The 18,065-nt window shown below is 40.1% G+C and overlaps 1 protein-coding gene across 1 annotated transcript in view; it reads right to left on the bottom strand.

Annotated features, from left to right (window-relative positions):
* Ipo11 (importin 11) overlaps positions 1-18,065 on the bottom strand; it is a 178,681-nt gene that overhangs the window by 115,830 nt on the left and 44,786 nt on the right. Inside the window, 2 exon segments of the mRNA NM_001447235.1 lie at positions 15,358-15,401; positions 17,705-17,857. Coding sequence (NP_001434164.1) covers positions 15,358-15,401; positions 17,705-17,857 — 197 coding nt within the window.

Raw genomic sequence — 18,065 nt, forward strand, 5'->3', positions numbered from 1 at the left:
CTAAGGACAGACATGATATATTTATTAATGTGTTTTTATAACATGACTATCCACTGCAGTTCACAAACTCAATTCACCATGACAAATAGCATTGCTTTTAAGAAACACAGTCACAAGAACTATTTAACTGCATAAAGAATGTGTTATTTGGATTTTTAAAAAAAGGTTTGTTTTCATTTTATGTATATACGTTTGCCTGCATGGTATATAAATGAACCATGACCCAAATCCCGTGGGGAAGGGAGCTGACCACCGAGGAGTGCAGACATCCTGAGACTGCAGGACAGACTGCCACCTCTGCACACCTCGGCCCACATCCCTGCTCCAAGGGGAAACGGCACAGTGCCTCTGGACACAGGGATATAGGAATAGACAGTCTCCGTTACCCGTGGTTCTGGTCTGCTCCCAGGACCTAACTGAACCGACCAAACATCTCTCTGCACCCAAATCCCGTGGGGGAGTTTGGGGGAGAGAGCTGGACCCTCAGAAGTATGCATACTAATGAGAAGTCAGAGGAGAATACCCTCTGCCCACAGTCGAGACCCAAGAGGGAATCACATAGTGCCAACTGTGCCCATGGGTGCAAGGACCTGCACAAGCAATCAGGAACAGGAACCTTTGATTCCTGTCCGCACCTAGAGCTGGAAGACAGTCTCCAGGAGCACCACCACAGCTGAGAGCAGAGCACCTGTTCTCAGGAAAGGCTGAAAGGAAACAGGAAAACAGTTCTACAGCAGTGCTGACACAGAGGCCTACAGCAGGGTCAGGTCACTCTCAGAAATAGCAAGACAAGCAAACACCAGAGACAACCCAATGGGTAGAGGCAAGCTCAGGAAGCTAAGCAACAGAAACCAAGACTACATGGCATCATCAGAGCCCAGTTCTCCCACCAAAGAAAATACTGGATATCCAAACACACCAGAAAAGCAAGATATGGATTTGAAATCATATTTTTTGATAATAATGGAGGATTTTAACAAAGACATAAAGAACTCCCTTAAAGAAATGCAGGAAAACACGAGTAAACAAGTAAAAGACCTTAGAGAGGAAACACAAAATTCCCTGAAAGAATTACAGGAAAACACAAACAAACAGGTAAAGGATTTGAAAATGGAAATAGAAACAATAAAGACAGCACAAAGGGAGACAACCCTGGATATAGAAAAACCTAAGGAAAAGACAAAGAGCCGTACATACAAGCATCACCAACAGAATATAAGAGAAAGAAAAGAGAATCTCAGGAGCAGAAGATTCCATAGAAATCATCAACACAACTGTCAAAGATAATGTAAAAGGAAAAAGCTCCTAGCCCAAAACATACAGGAATCCAGGGCAAAATGAGAAGATCAAACCTAAGGATAATAGGTATAGAAGAAAGTAAAGACTCCCAACTTAAAGAGCCAGTAAATATGTTCCACAAAATTACAGAAGAAAACTTCCCTAACCTGAAGAAAGAGATGCCCATAAACATACAAGAAGCCTACAGAACTGCAAATAGATAGGATCAGAAGAGAAATTCCTCCCGTCACATAATAGTTAAAACACCAAATGCACAAAACAAAGAAAGAATATTAAAAACAGTAAGGGGAAAAGGTCAAGTGACATGTAAAGGGAGACCTGTAAGAATTACACGAGACTTCTCACCAGAGACTATGAAAACCAGAAGATCCTGGACAAATGTCATACAGACCCTAACAGAACACAAATGCCAGCCCAGGTTACTGTATCAGACAAAACTCTCAATTAACATAGATGGAGAAACCAAGATATTCTGTGACAAAACCAAATTTACACAATATCTTTCTACAAATCCAGCGCTACAAAGGATAATAGAACTCTAACACAAGGAGAGAAACAACACCTTACAGAAAGCAAGAATATAATTTCCTTACAATGAAATCAAGAGAGACAAACAAACATAATTCCACCCCTAAAAATGAAAATAACAAGAAGCGACAATTACTGCTCTTTAATATCTCTCAACATCAACAGACTCAATTCCCCAATAAAAAGGCACAGACTAACAGACTGGATACATAATGAGGACCTAGCAGTTTGCTGCATGCAGGAAACACACCTCAGAGACAAAGACAGACACTATCTCAGAGTAAATGGCTGGAAAACAACGTTTCAAGCAAATGGCCCAAAGAAAGAAGCTGGAGTAACCATTCTAATATCAAATAAAATTGACTTTCAACCAAAAGTCATTAAAAAAGATGAAGAGACACCCGCGGATCCCGGCCCGCAGCAGCTCTCTGCTCCCAGACCCGGTGAGAGAGAGACCCAACCGCCTGGTCAGGTGGGCACTCCTGAGGCTGCAGAGCAGAAGAGACCACCAACACTGCTCACCCCTGCCCACATCCCTGGCCCAAGAGGAAACTGTATAAGGCCTCTGGGCTCCCGTGGGGGAGGGCCCAGGAGCGGCAGGACTTCTGCGCCTGAGACACCGCCGGATCCTGAAAGAAACAGACCGGATAAACAGTTCTCTGCACCCAAATCCCGTGGGAGGGAGAGCTAAACCTTCAGAGAGGCAGACAAGCCTGGGAAACCAGAAGAGACTGCTCCCTGCACACACATCTCGGACGCCAGAGGAAAAAGCCAAAGACCATCTGGAACCCTGGTGCACTGAAGCTCCCGGAAGGGGCGGCACAGATCTTCCTGGTTGCTGCCGCTGCACAGAGCCCCTGGGCAGCACCCCACGAGCGAACCTGAGCCTCGGGACCACAGGTAAGACCAAATTTTCTGCTGCAAGAAAGCTGCCTGGTGAACTCAAGACACAGGCCCACAGGAACAGCTGAAGACCTGTAGAGAGGAAAAACTACACGCCCGAAAGCAGAAGACACTGTCCCCATAACTGACGGAAAGAGAGGAAAACAGGTCTACAGCACTCCTGACACACAGGCTTATAGGTCAGTCTACCCACTGTCAGAAATAGCAGAACAAAGTAACACTAGAGATAATCTGATGGCGAGAGGCAAGCCCAGGAACCCAAGCAACAGAAACCAAGACTGCATGCCATCATCGGAGCCCAATTCTCCCACCAAAACAAACATGGAATATCCAAACACACCAGAAAAGCAAGATCTAGTTTCAAAATCATATTTGATCATGATGCTGGAGGACTTCAAGAAAGACATGAACACACTTAGGGAAACACAGGAAATCATTAATAAACAAGTAGAAGCCTACAAAGAGGAATGGCAAAAATCCCTGAAAGAATTCCAGGAAAACACAATCAAACAGATGAAGGAATTAAAAATGGAAATAGAAGCAATCAAGAAAGAACACATGGAAACAACCCTGGATATAGAAAACCAAAAGAAGAGACAAGGAGCTGTAGATACAAGCTTCACCAACAGAATACAAGAGATGGAAGAGAGAATCTCAGGAGCAGAAGATTCCATAGAAATCATTGACTCAACTGTCAAAGATAATGTAAAGCGGAAAAAGCTACTGGTCCAAAACATACAGGAAATCCAGGACTCAATGAGAAGATCAAACCTAAGGATAATAGGTATAGAAGAGAGTGAAGACTCCCAGCTCAAAGGACCAGTAAATATCTTCAACAAAATCATAGAAGAAAACTTCCCTAACCTAAAAAAAGAGATACCCATAGGCATACAAGAAGCCTACAGAACTCCAAATAGATTGGACCAGAAAAGAAACACCTCCCGTCACATAATTGTCAAAACACCAAACGCACAAAATAAAGAAAGAATATTAAAAGCAGTAAGGGAAAAAGGTCAAGTAACATATAAAGGGAGACCTATCAGAATCACACCAGACTTCTCGCCAGAAACTATGAAGGCCAGAAGATCCTGGACTGATGTCATACAGACCCTAAGAGAGCACAAATGCCAGCCCAGGTTACTGTATCCAGCAAAACTCTCAATTAACATTGATGGAGAAACCAAGATATTCCATGACAAAACCAAATTTACACAATATCTTTCTACAAATCCAGCACTACAAAGGATAATAAATGGTAAAGCCCAACATAAGGAGGCAAGCTATACCCTAGAAGAAGCAAGAAACTAATCGTCTTGGCAACAAAACAAAGAGAATGAAAGCACACAAACATAACCTTACATCCAAATATGAATATAACGGGAAGCAATAATCACTATTCCTTAATATCTCTCAATATCAATGGCCTCAACTCCCCAATAAAAAGACATAGATTAACAAACTGGATACGCAACGAGGACCCTGCATTCTGCTGCCTACAGGAAACACACCTCAGAGACAAAGACAGACACTGCCTCAGAGTGAAAGGCTGGAAAACAACTTTCCAAGCAAATGGTCAGAAGAAGCAAGCTGGAGTAGCCATTCTAATATCAAATAAAATCAATTTCCAACTAAAAGTCATCAAAAAAGATAAGGAAGGACACTTCATATTCATCAAAGGAAAGATCCACCAAGATGAACTCTCAATCCTAAATATCTATGCCCCAAATACAAGGGCACTTACATACATAAAAGAAACCTTACTAAAGCTCAAAACACACATTGCACCTCACACAATAATAGTGGGAGATTTTAACACCCCACTCTCATCAATGGACAGATCATGGAAACAGAAATTAAACAGTGATGTCGACAGACTAAGAGAAGTCATGAGCCAAATGGACTTAACGGATATTTATAGAACATTCTATCCTAAAGCAAAAGGATATACCTTCTTCTCAGCTCCTCATGGTACTTTCTCCAAAATTGACCATATAATTGGTCAAAAAACGGGCCTCAACAGGTACAAAAAGATAGAAATAATCCCATGCGTGCTATCAGACCACCACGGCCTAAAACTGGTCTTCAATAACAATAAGGGAAGAATGCCCACATATACGTGGAAATTGAACAATGCTCTACTCAATGATAACCTGGTCAAGGAAGAAATAAAGAAAGAAATTAAAAACTTTTTAGAATTTAATGAAAATGAGGATACAACATACTCAAACTTATGGGACACAATGAAAGCTGTGCTAAGAGGAAAACTCATAGCGCTGAGTGCCTGCAGAAAGAAACAGGAAAGAGCATATGTCAGCAGCTTGACAGCACACCTAAAAGCTCTAGAACAAAAAGAAACAAATACACCCAGAAGGAGTAGAAGGCAGGAAATAATCAAACTCAGAGCTGAAATCAACCAAGTAGAAACAAAAAGGGCCATAGAAAGAATCAACAGGACCAAAAGTTGGTTCTTTGAGAAAATCAACAAGATAGATAAACCCTTAGCCAGACTAACGAGAGGACACAGAGAGTGCGTCCAAATTAACAAAATCAGAAATGAAAAGGGAGACATAACTACAGATTCAGAGGAAATTCAAAAAATCATCAGATCTTACTATAAAAACCTATATTCAACAAAATTTGAAAATCTTCAGGAAATGGACAATTTCCTAGACAGATACCAGGTATCAAAGTTAAATCAGGAACAGATAAACCAGTTAAACAACCCCATAACTCCTAAGGAAATAGAAGCAGTCATTAAAGGTCTCCCAACCAAAAAGAGCCCAGGTCCAGATGGGTTTAGTGCAGAATTCTATCAAACCTTCATAGAAGACCTCATACCAATATTATCCAAACTATTCCACAAAATTGAAACAGATGGAGCCCTACCAAATTCCTTCTACGAAGCTACAATTACTCTTATACCTAAACCACACAAAGACACAACAAAGAAAGAGAACTTCAGACCAATTTCCCTTATGAATATCGACGCAAAAATACTCAATAAAATTCTGGCAAACCGAATTCAAGAGCACATCAAAACAATCATCCACCATGATCAAGTAGGCTTCATCCCAGGCATGCAGGGATGGTTTAATATACGGAAAACCATCAACGTGATCCATTATATAAACAAACTGAAAGAACAGAACCACATGATCATTTCATTAGATGCTGAGAAAGCATTTGACAAAATTCAACACCCCTTCATGATAAAAGTCCTGGAAAGAATAGGAATTCAAGGCCCATACCTAAACATAGTAAAAGCCATATACAGCAAACCAGTTGCTAACATTAAACTAAATGGAGAGAAACTTGAAGCAATCCCACTAAAATCAGGGACTAGACAAGGCTGCCCACTCTCTCCCTACTTATTCAATATAGTTCTTGAAGTTCTAGCCAGAGCAATCAGACAACAAAAGGAGATCAAAGGGATACAGATCGGAAAAGAAGAGGTCAAAATATCACTATTTGCAGATGATATGATAGTATATTTAAGTGATCCCAAAAGTTCCACCAGAGAACTACTAAAGCTGATAAACAACTTCAGCAAAGTGGCTGGGTATAAAATTAACTCAAATAAATCAGTTGCCTTCCTCTATACAAAAGAGAAACAAGCCGAGAAAGAAATTAGGGAAACGACACCCTTCATAATAGACCCAAATAATATAAAGTACCTCGGTGTGACTTTAACCAAGCAAGTAAAAGATCTGTACAATAAGAACATCAAGACACTGAAGAAAGAAATTGAAGAAGACCTCAGAAGATGGAAAGATCTCCCATGCTCATGGATTGGCAGGATTAATATAGTAAAAATGGCCATTTTACCAAAAGCGATCTACAGATTCAATGCAATCCCCATCAAAATACCAATCCAATTCTTCAAAGAGTTAGACAGAACAATCTGCAAATTCATCTGGAATAACAAAAAACCCAGGATAGCTAAAACTATCCTCAACAATAAAAGGACTTCAGGGGGAATCACTATCCCTGAACTCAAGCAGTATTACAGAGCAATAGTGATAAAAACTGCATGGTATTGGTACAGAGACAGACAGATAGACCAATGGAATAGAATTGAAGACCCAGAAATGAACCCACACACCTATGGTCACTTGATTTTTGACAAAGGAGCCAAAACCATCCATTGGAAAAAAGATAGCATTTTCAGCAAATGGTGCTGGTTCAACTGGAGGTCAACATGTAGAAGAATGCAGATCGATCCATGCTTATTACCCTGTACAAAGCTTAAGTCCAAGTGGATCAAGGACCTCCACATCAAACCAGACACACTCAAACTAATAGAAGAAAAACTAGGGAAGCATCTGGAACACATAGGCACTGGAAAAAATTTCCTGAACAAAACACCAATGGCTTATGCTCTAAGATCAAGAATTGACAAATGGGATCTCATAAAACTGCAAAGCTTCTGTAAGGCAAAGGACACTGTGGTTAGGACAAAACGGCAACCAACAGATTGGGAAAAGATCTTTACCAACCCTACAACAGATAGAGGCCTTATATCCAAAATATACAAAGAACTCAAGAAGTTAGACCGCAGGGAAACAAATAACCCTATTAAAAAATGGGGTTCAGAGCTAAACAAAGAATTCACAGCTGAGGAATGCCGAATGGCTGAGAAACACCTAAAGAAATGTTCAACATCTTTAGTCATAAGGGAAATGCAAATCAAAACAACCCTGAGATTTCACCTCACACCAGTGCGATTGGCTAAGATCAAAAACTCAGGTGACAGCAGATGCTGGCGAGGATGTGGAGAAAGAGGAACACTCCTCCATTGTTGGTGGGATTGCAGACTGGTAAAACCATTCTGGAAATCAGTCTGGAGGTTCCTCAGAAAATTGGACATTGAACTGCCTGAGGATCCAGCTATACCTCTCTTGGGCATATACCCAAAAGATGCCTCAACATATAAAAGAGACACGTGCTCCACTATGTTCATTGCAGCCTTATTTATAATAGCCAGAAAATGGAAAGAACCCAGATGCCCTTCAACAGAGGAATGGATACAGAAAATGTGGTACATCTACACAATGGAATATTACTCAGCTATCAAAAACAACGAGTTTATGAAATTCGTAGGCAAATGGTTGGAACTGGAAAATATCATCCTGAGTGAACTAACCCAATCACAGAAAGACATACATGGTATGCACTCATTGATAAGTGGCTATTAGCCCAAATGCTTGAATTACCCTAGATCCCTAGAACAAACGAAACTCAAGACGGATGATCAAAATGTGAATGCTTCACTCCTTCTTTAAATGAGGAAAAAGAATACCCTTGGCAGGGAAGGGAGAGGCAAAGATTAAAACAGAGACTGAAGGAACACCCATTCAGAGCCTGTCCCACATTTGGCCCATACATATACAGCCACCCAATTGGACTAGATGGATGAAGCTAAGAAGTGCAGACCGACAGGAGCCGGATGTAGATCGCTCCTGAGAGACACAGCCAGAATACAGCAAATACAGAGGCGAATGCCAGCAGCAAACCACTGAACTGAGAATAGGTCCCCTATTGAAGGAATCAGAGAAAGAACTGGAAGAGCTTGAAGGGGCTCGAGACCCCAAAAGTACAACAATGCCAAGCAACCAGAGCCTCCAGGGACTAAGCCACTACCTAAAGACTATACATGGACTGACCCTGGACTCTGACCCCATAGGTAGCAATGAATATACTAGTAAGAGCACCAGTGGAAGGGGAAGCCCTGGGTCCTGCTAAGACTGAACCCCCAGTGAACTAGTCTATGGGGGGAGGGCGGCAATGGTGGGAGGGTTGGGAGGGGAACACCCATAAGGAAGGGGAGGGGGGAGGGGGATGTTTGCCCGGAAACCGGGAAAGGGAATAACACTCGAAATGTATATAAGAAATACTCAAGTTAATAAAAAAAAATAAATAAATAAAAAAAAAAAAAAAAAAAAGATGAAGAAGGACACTACATACTCATCAAAGGAAAAATCAACCAAGATAAACTCTCAATCCTAAATATCTATGCCCCAAATGCAAGGGCACCTACATACATAAAAGAAACCTTACTAAAGCTCAAAACACACATTGCACCTCACAGGATAATAGTAGGAGACTTCAACACCTCACTCTCATCAATGGACAGATCATGGAAACAGAAATTAAACAGAGACACAGAGAAACTAACAGAAATTATGAACCAAAAGGATTTAACAGATATCTATAGAACATTCCATCCTAAATAAAAAGGATATACTTTCTTCTCAGCACCTCATGAAACCTTCTCCAAAATTGACCATATAATCGGTCACAAAACAGGCCTCAACAGATACAGGAAGATAGAAATAATCCCATGCATCCTCTCAGATCACCATGCACTGAAAATGGTCTTCAATAACAACAATAATGACAGAAAGCCCACGTATACATGGAAGTTGAATAGTGCTCTACGCAATGACAACTTGGTCAAGGAAGAAATAAAGTAAGAAATTAAAGACTGGGGTTGGGGATTTAGCTCAGTGGTAGAGCGCTTGCCTAGCAAGCGCAAGGCCCTGGGTTCAGTCCCCAGCTCCGAAAAAAAGAAAGAAAAAAAAAAAAAAAAAAGAAATTAAAGACTTCTAAGAATTTGATGAAAATGAAGGTACAACATACCCAAACTTATGGGACACACTGAAAGCTGTGCTAAGAGGAAAACTCATAGCTCTGAGTGCCTACAAAAAGAAACAGAAGAGAGCATATGTCAGCAGCTTGACAGCACACCTAAGCTCTAGAAGAAAAAGTAATAAATAAACCCAGCAGGAGTAGAAGGCAGGAAATAATCAAACTCAGGGCTGAAATCAACCAAGTAGAAAGGAAAAGGACCATAGAAAGAATCAACAAAATGAGGAGTCCGTTCTTTCAGAAAATCAACAGGATAGATAAACCCTTAGCCAGACTAACGAGAGGACACAGAGACTGTATCCAAATTAATAAAATCAGAAATGAAAAGGGAGACATAACAACAGAATCTGAAGAAATTTAAAAAATCATCAGATCCTACTACAAAAACCTATATTCAACAAAACTGGAAAATCTGGAGGAAATGAACAATTTTCTAGACAGGTACCAGGTACCAAATTTAAATCAGATACAAATAAACCATCTAAAAGACACCATAACTTCTAAAGAAATATAAGCAGTCATTAAAAGTCTCCCAACCAAAAAGAACCCAGGACCAGATGGATTTAGTGCAGAATTCTATCAGACCATCATAGAAGACCTAATACCAATACTGTCCAAACTATTCCACAAAATTGAAACAGATGGATCACTCCCGAATTCCTTCTATGAAGCCACAATTACTCTTATACCTAAACCACACAAAGACCCAACAAAGAAAAAGAACCTCAGACCAATTTCCCCTATGAATATTGATGCAAAAATAATAAAATTCTTGCAAACCGAATCCAAGAACACAGCAAAACGATCACCCATCATGATCAAGTAGGTTTCATCCCAGGAATGCAGGGATGGTTCAATATACGAAAATCCATAAATGAAATCCACTATATAAACAAACTCAAACATAAGAACCACATAATCATTTGATTAGATGCTGAGAAAGCACTTGACAAAATTCAACACCCCTTCATGATAAAAATTCTGGAAAGATCAGGAATTTAAAGTCCATATCTAAACATAGTAAAAGCAATATACAGCAAACCAGTAGCTAACATCAAACTAAAATGGAGAGAAACTTGAAGGAATCCCACTAAAATCAGGGACTAGACAAGACTGCCCACTCTCTCCCTACTTATTCAATATAGTACTCGAAGTCCTAGCCAGAGCAATCAGTCAGCAAAAGGAGGTCAAAGGGATACAAATTGGAAGGGAAGAAATCAAAATATCATATTATTTGCAGATGATATGATAGTGTATTTAAGTGACCCCAAAAGTTCCACCAGAGAACTACTTACCCTGATAAACAACTTCAGCAAAGTGCTGGGGTATAAAATTAACTCAAACGAATCAGTAGCCTTCCTCTACTCAAAGGATAAACAGGCTGAGAAAGAAATTAGGGAAACCACACCCTTCGCAATAGTCCCAAATACTATAAAATACCTCGGTGTGACTTTAACCAAGGAAGTGAAAGATCTGTATGACAAGAACTTCAAGTACCTGAAGAAAGAAATTGAGGAAGATTTCAGAAGATGGAAAGATCTTCCATGCTCATGGATTGGCAGGATTAATATAGTAAAGATTGACATTTTGCCAAAAGCAATCTACAGATTCAATGCAATCCCCATCAAAATTCCTACTCAATTCTTTATAGAGATAGAGCAATTTGCAAATTCATTTGGAATAACAAAAAATCCAGGATAGCTAAAACTATACTCAACAATAAAAGAACTTCTGGGGGAATCACCATCCCTGACTTTATGCAGTATTACAGAGCAATAGACATAAAAACTATATAGTATTGGTACAGAGACAGGCAGATAGATCGGTGGAACAGAATTGAAGACCCAGAAATGAACCCACACACCTATGGTAACTTAATATTCCACAAAGGAGCTAAAACCATCCAATGGAAGAAAGATAGCATTTTCAACAAATGGTATTGGTTCAACTGGAGGTCAGCATGTAGAAGAATGCAAATCGATCCATGCTTATCACCATGTACAAAGCTTAAGTCCAAGTGGATCAAGGACCTCCACATCAAAGCAGATATACTCAAACTAATAGAAGAAAAAGTGGGGAAGAATCTCAAACACATGGGCACTGGGGAAAATTTCCTGAACAAAACACCAATGGCTTATGCTCTAAGATCAAGAATCGACAAACGGGACCTCATAAAACTGCAAAGCTTCTGTAAGGCAAAAGACACTGTCATTAGGACAAAACAGCAACCAACAAATTGGGAAAAGATCTTTACCAATTCTACATTTAATAGAGGGCTAATACTCAAAATATACAAAGAACTCAATAAGTTAGACTCCACAGAACCAAATAACCCAATTAAAAAATGGGCTACAGAGCTACACACAACATTCTCAGCCAAGGATTATAGAATGGCCAAAAGGCACTTAAAGAAATGTTCAACATCTTTAGTCATCAGGGAAATGCAAATCAAAACAACCCTGAGATTTCACCTCACATCAGTCAGAATAGCTAAGATCAAAAACTCAGGGGACAGCAGATGCTGGCAAGGATGTGGAGAAAGAGGAACACTCCTCCATTGTTGGTGGGATTGCAGACTGGTACAACCATTCTGGAAATCAGTCTGGAGGTTCCTCAGAAAATTGGACATTCCACTACCTGAGGACCCAGCTATACCTCTCGGACATATACCCAAAAGATGACCCAACATACAACAAAGACACATGCTCCACTATGTTCATAGCAGCCTCATTTATAATAGCCAGAAGCTGGAAAGAACCCAAATGCCCTTCAACAGAGGAATGGATTCAAAAAATGTGGTACATCTACACAATGGAGTACTACTCAGCTATCAAAAACAAATGACTTCATGAAATTCATAGACAAACGGAATGAAGTAGAAAATATCATCATGAGTGAGGTAACCCAATCACAGAAAAACACACATGGTATGCACACACTGATAAGTGGATATTAACCCAAAAGCTCAAATTACCCAAGATGCAATCCACAGACTACATGAAGCTCCAGAAGAAGGATGACCAAAATGCAGATGCTCCCACTCCTTCTTAAAAGGGGAAAAAAATATTCATAGGAGGGGATATGGAAGCAAAAGTTTAGAGCAGCGTCTCAGGGAACAGCCATTCAGAGCCTGCCCCACATGTGGCCCATATATATATACAGCCACCAAAACTAGATAAGATTGATGAAGCTAAAAAATGCACGCGGAAAGGGACTGGATATAGATCTCTCCTGAGAGACACATTCAGAGGATGTCCAATACAGAGGTCAATGCTAGCAGCAAACTACTGAACTGAGAACAGGACCCCTTGGGGGGAATTAGAGGAAGGATTGAAAGAGTTGAAGGAGTTTGCAACCCCATAAAAACAACAATGCCAACCAACCAGAGCTTCCAGGGACTAGACCACTACCCAAAGACTGTATATGGACTGACCCTGGGTTCCAACTGCATATGTAGCAAAGAATAGCCTCATTCGGGCACCAATGGAAGGGGAAGCCCTTGTCCTGCCAAGGTTGGACCCCCAGTGCAGGGGAATATGGGGGGGGGGGGGGGAGATGTAGGAATATCTGTATGGGGGAGGGAGAGGGGGAAGGGAGGAGATGGGGGCTCATGGACAGGAAACCGGGAAGGGGTACAACATTTGAAATGTAAGTAAGGAAATACATCTAATAAAAAATTAAAAAAAAAAAAGAAAGAAAGAAATGACACCCATTTAAAATATTGAAAAAAAAATGAAAAACAAATGAACCATATGTCTGGTATCCATGGAACAAAAGGAATTGGCTGGAACTGGAGTTAAGGATGGTTTTGAGTCCTTGTGGAAATAGTGAGAACTGAACCAGGTCATCTACAAGAGGAACAAGTGCTCCTAACCTGGGATCCACCTCTTCAGCCTTATCTACATTCTTAAAAGCATTGATGCATAAACTGCAGCGACAGCTCGGTGATTAAGGGTACTTGCTCTTGTGGAAGACCCAAGTTCAATTCCAACAACCACATAACTCAGAAACAACTCTAACTGCAGTTCCTGAAGATCTAATACCCATAAAACTACTGGACACTAAGCACACATAGTTTGCATACAATGCAGGCAAAACACTCACATACATAAAATAAATAAATCTTAAAAAATAAGTAAAAGGCCTAGAGAGATGGCTCAGCAGTTAAGAGCACTGGCTGCTCTTCCAGAGGTCCTGAGTTCAATTCCCAGCAACCACACTGTGACTCAAAACCATCTGTAATAGGATCTGATGCCCTCTTCTGGTGTGTCTGAATATAGCAAGAGTGTACCTATATATTTATGAAATGAATAAATAAATCTTTAAAAAAAACAATAAATAAAGTAAATAAGTTGCTACTAAAATAAAGCTTGAAACAGTAAATAAGTAAACAGCAAAAACAACAACAAAGAAGCACAGAGGGAGGCCTGCGCCTGAGAGACAGCTCAGCGGTCAAGAGCGCTACCAGCTTTTCTAAAGGACCCAGGTCTGATTCCCACCACCGGAAGGCAGATGTCGACCCTCTGTAGGGCCAGTTCCAGGAGACCCAGCAGCACCTTCTGGCCCCCTTGGTACCTGGCACACATGAAATGTACCAAATACATGCAGGCAAAACCTACACATACATTTTCTTAAAGTTGTTTTAAAAGTCATAACTGCCAAGCAGCTTATAACTGCTTATGTTTCTAGGCCCAGGGGATCCAACACTGTCCTCCGGTCATACCCACCCTAGGGATCCAACAGCCTCTTCTGAATGGACAGACACACAATTTAAAATAAAAATAAATCATGGTCAGGCAGTGGTAGTGTACACTTTTATTCCTAGCACTTGAGAAGCAAAAGCAAGTGGAATCTCTAGGAGCTCCAGGCCAGCATGGTCTACATAGTAATTTCCACAACAGACACAGCTACACAGAGAAACTATACCTCAAAAAAAAACATCAATCAATCAAGCTGAGCATGCTAGCACTTGGGAGGCAGAGGTAGAAAGCTCTGTGAACAAAGGCAGCCTGGTCTACATTACATAATGAGTTTCAGACCAGAAAGGACTATATAGTAAAACTTTGTCTCCGAACAAATAAACTATTTAAAATAAAAAAAACACACACACAAATAAAATAAACAAAATCAGCCATGTATGTGGTGGCACATGTCTTTAGTCCGAGCACTTGGGAGAGAGAAACAGGCATAACTCTTCAAGTTCAAGGCTAACCTATTTATACTGTGAAACCCAGTCAGTCATTCTACTGCACCCTCACCAAAAACACAACCCATAAAAATTTAGCAAATTATGTACAAAAGTATTAGCAAATAACAGCTCAATAAGCTCATTTTACAAATATTTAAGATACAATAATTTTACCTTATCAGTAAATATGTTTTAAAAGTATCCTACAACTGAAAGCAATAGGCTGATGTCTGAAAATCATACTAAGTGATAAGAGTAATAGAGCCTATTACTATATTAGTATAGAAAACTGTGAGAAAATAAAAAATACTTTATTTAAAAAAATAAGGTATCAAGCTGGGTAGTGGTGGCACACGCCTTTGATCCCAGGCCTTGGGAGGCAGAGGCAGGCAGATCTCTGTAAGTTCCCAGCCTGGTCTACAGAGTGAGTTCCAGGACAGCCAGAGCTATGCACAGGAACCGTCTCAAAACATCAAAACAAATAAACAAACAAGCAAAACAATAAGGTATCAAAAATAACTTCATCGAGAAAATCATTCTAATACAAAAGTGGCATATTTCATTTAAATATTTTCTATTTATACAACGACGCAAATAAGTTGATTAACAACAAAAAAGTCTACTATCCCCATCTTATTAAAAAGAAAACTTCAGACTAAAGTCCATAAATTGATTAACTTTCTCCATAAAATTTCTGTAATTATAAGCGGTTAACTGTCTAACTCAAAGTGTGGACCTCCAATCATGCTGGAGTGCCTCCCCATTGGCCTCTCTTCCCCACTGATCCTTACCCTCAAACTGTATTTCCAAGAGTCTCCTCCCGTTTCTTCCACTGCTGCAATCAAAAAATGACAAGTGAGGCTCTGCAGAAAGAGCACAGCAATGCTCCAAACACAGCACTGATCTGGATTGTCTAAGGCCTAGCACTGGACACACCCGAGAACAGAGCAGGCTGCATAGAGTCCTTTCCTCCAGCTACAAATCACATGTGTACTCACAACCTCTATGGACTGCTCATTAAGTTCCATATGAGCACTCTTGCCTTCCTACAAATAAAAAATTGGGGGGGGGGGATTGGGGAGGGAGATCTAGAAAGTGATAGAAAGCTCAAACTTCCTGTATTTCTGGATTGCATAATAATACAGAAAATGGTATTATTACAACCCTGAGAATCATTTTAATGCTTGCAGTCATGATTCTCAACTTAAAACTTGTCATACTTCGCATAAATTTTCTCTGTATATTCAAAGTCCAAGTAAAGTATTTTAGGACTAACCCCCTTCCAAAAGCAAAAAGCAAACAAAGCCCTAAGGATGTTCAAAGTTGACCACACACTATGAAATTATATATACTACATTTTTAAAAGTAAGATTCTAGTTAGAAAAAAAAGATGCTCTGGATAATGTAATGTTCTATTTTCTAGATAGCTTAAAATACCTCTTGAATACAGAGAAGATAAATGTCCTCAAAAGTTTAAAGCCATCTTAAAATATTGAAGCAACATGTATAACCATACATGGCCATCTAAGCCAAAGTGGTAGAAAGTCTAAAATTGCCCAAATCTTGATGCAGTCAAGTGGATTCACACGGAGGTATTTGTGTGTGTGTGTGTGTGTGTGTGTGTGTGTGTGTGTGTGTGTGTGTAACACACACACATGCAAATATGTTATGTGTGCTCATTTGATGAAGGGTACATAAGTGTATGGAAATGCAACATGTTTGGAAGGCCAAGGCTGCTTGACATCAGGTATTTTCTTTAATGTCTGTCTCCCATATATGGCCCAGAATGTATTTAGGCTAGCCTCCTTAACAAGTTTGCACTAGAAATTAATTCACTGTCTTTGCATCCTGGACCCTGGAACTACAGGTCCCACGATGCCCCTGTGGCTTTTTCATGGTTCCTAGGGATCCAAGTTCTGGTTCCCATACTCCCAGTGGTAAACTCTTTATTCAGTGAGCCCTCTCTGCAGCCCTACACAGGCATTTTAATAGACACAAGTTTCTTTTCTGTAACAAGGATCTTGGCAGACTTACGCTAGTTGTCTATCAACTACAAAATGCAGAACTGTTAAGAAATATGAGACAAAGGTAAATAGGAAGCACTTTAACAATTAAAAAAAAAATTCTCTGGGACATGCAAGATGGTTCAGAGGGCAATGGTGCTTACTGCCAAGCTGGGAACAGAGATCCGTCCCTGAGTCCTCAGTGTAGAAGAAAAGAATTTCTAATTGTGCAGGCATGTGTACACATACACACTAATGAATAAAAGTTAATTAAAAAATGGTCTTGGGGTAGAAGACATGCTTAGTATTTGTGAGGCCCCCATTTCAATCTAAATTAACTGTCTTCACATAAAAACTAATATACAGCCGCAAACTAGAAACTGACCTGGTAAGAGATAAGTAGTTCACTTTGTTTTCACTCTAAACTACATAAGGACAGCTAGCTTTTTTTTTTCCATTTTTTGGGGGCTTTTTTAGTGGTTGTTTTTTTTTTGTTTGTTTTGTTTTACTTTGCTTTGCTTTTGTGTTTTTCGAAACAGAGTTTCTTGGTGTAACCTTAGCTGTCCTAAAACTCCCATCTATAAACGGCCAGCTTCAAAATCAGAGATCCAACTACTCTGCCTCCCAAATCTTTTGACTAAAAGTGAGTGTACCACACCCAGGAAAAGACAGATAAACAGTTTAAAGATATCCTTCTAGAACAAGCTATGTACCACATCTGAATCAGTAACCTAGTCCCACTTCTCACTGTTGAGAGGAAGAGAGGGAGCGGTAAGTGCACAGCAATCATCTGCAGCACTGGAGCCCCAAACTACACTGAACCGCCACAGGCAGAGCTGGGGGCAGTGGCACAGGTACTCGGGAACAGAGGCAGGTAGAGCTCTGAGAGTCAAGGCCAGCCTGGTCGACATGGTAAGTTTCAGGACAGTCAGAGTTACACAGTGACACCTGTCTTGGGGGGTGGGGGTGGAGACATACATGACCAGACAGACAGAGACAGACCACAGAGAGAGAGAGGTGGGGGGAGCCAAGATCAGAAATGCTACATTAAAAATATGTTTTGTCCCTATCATTCAAACACATATTTGTTTATGAAAGAGACAAGTCACACGAAAATTGAAAAACTAATTCTTACTAAAGCCTTCTGGATCTTCCTCCCACATAGTCAGTTCTTCTTCAGTTAATAAAAAGTAATGAGAGACTAATCGTCGACATATCTCTGTCAATGTGGGATATGTGAAGAATGCCATCTTAATCTTATGGGCTTCAAGTGTTTCAGGGCTGCTATCTGGAAAAATAAAATTCCCCAGTTAACAGTACAGACATTCTCTCTGAGACATCATATAACTGAAATGAAAAATACACTTTCAGAGGAAAAGACATACTTGAGTATGAATGTCTCCGTATTTATTATGAACACATTTTATGAACACCCTTCCCTTGTCTGTAATACATCAGTCCAGCTCTGTCTTAACCACTATAGCTTATACACACTG

The sequence above is a fragment of the Rattus norvegicus genome, chromosome 2 (genome assembly GCF_021556685.1).
Source record: "Rattus norvegicus strain SHRSP/BbbUtx chromosome 2, alternate assembly SHRSP_T2T, whole genome shotgun sequence".
NCBI lineage: Eukaryota > Metazoa > Chordata > Mammalia > Rodentia > Muridae > Rattus > Rattus norvegicus.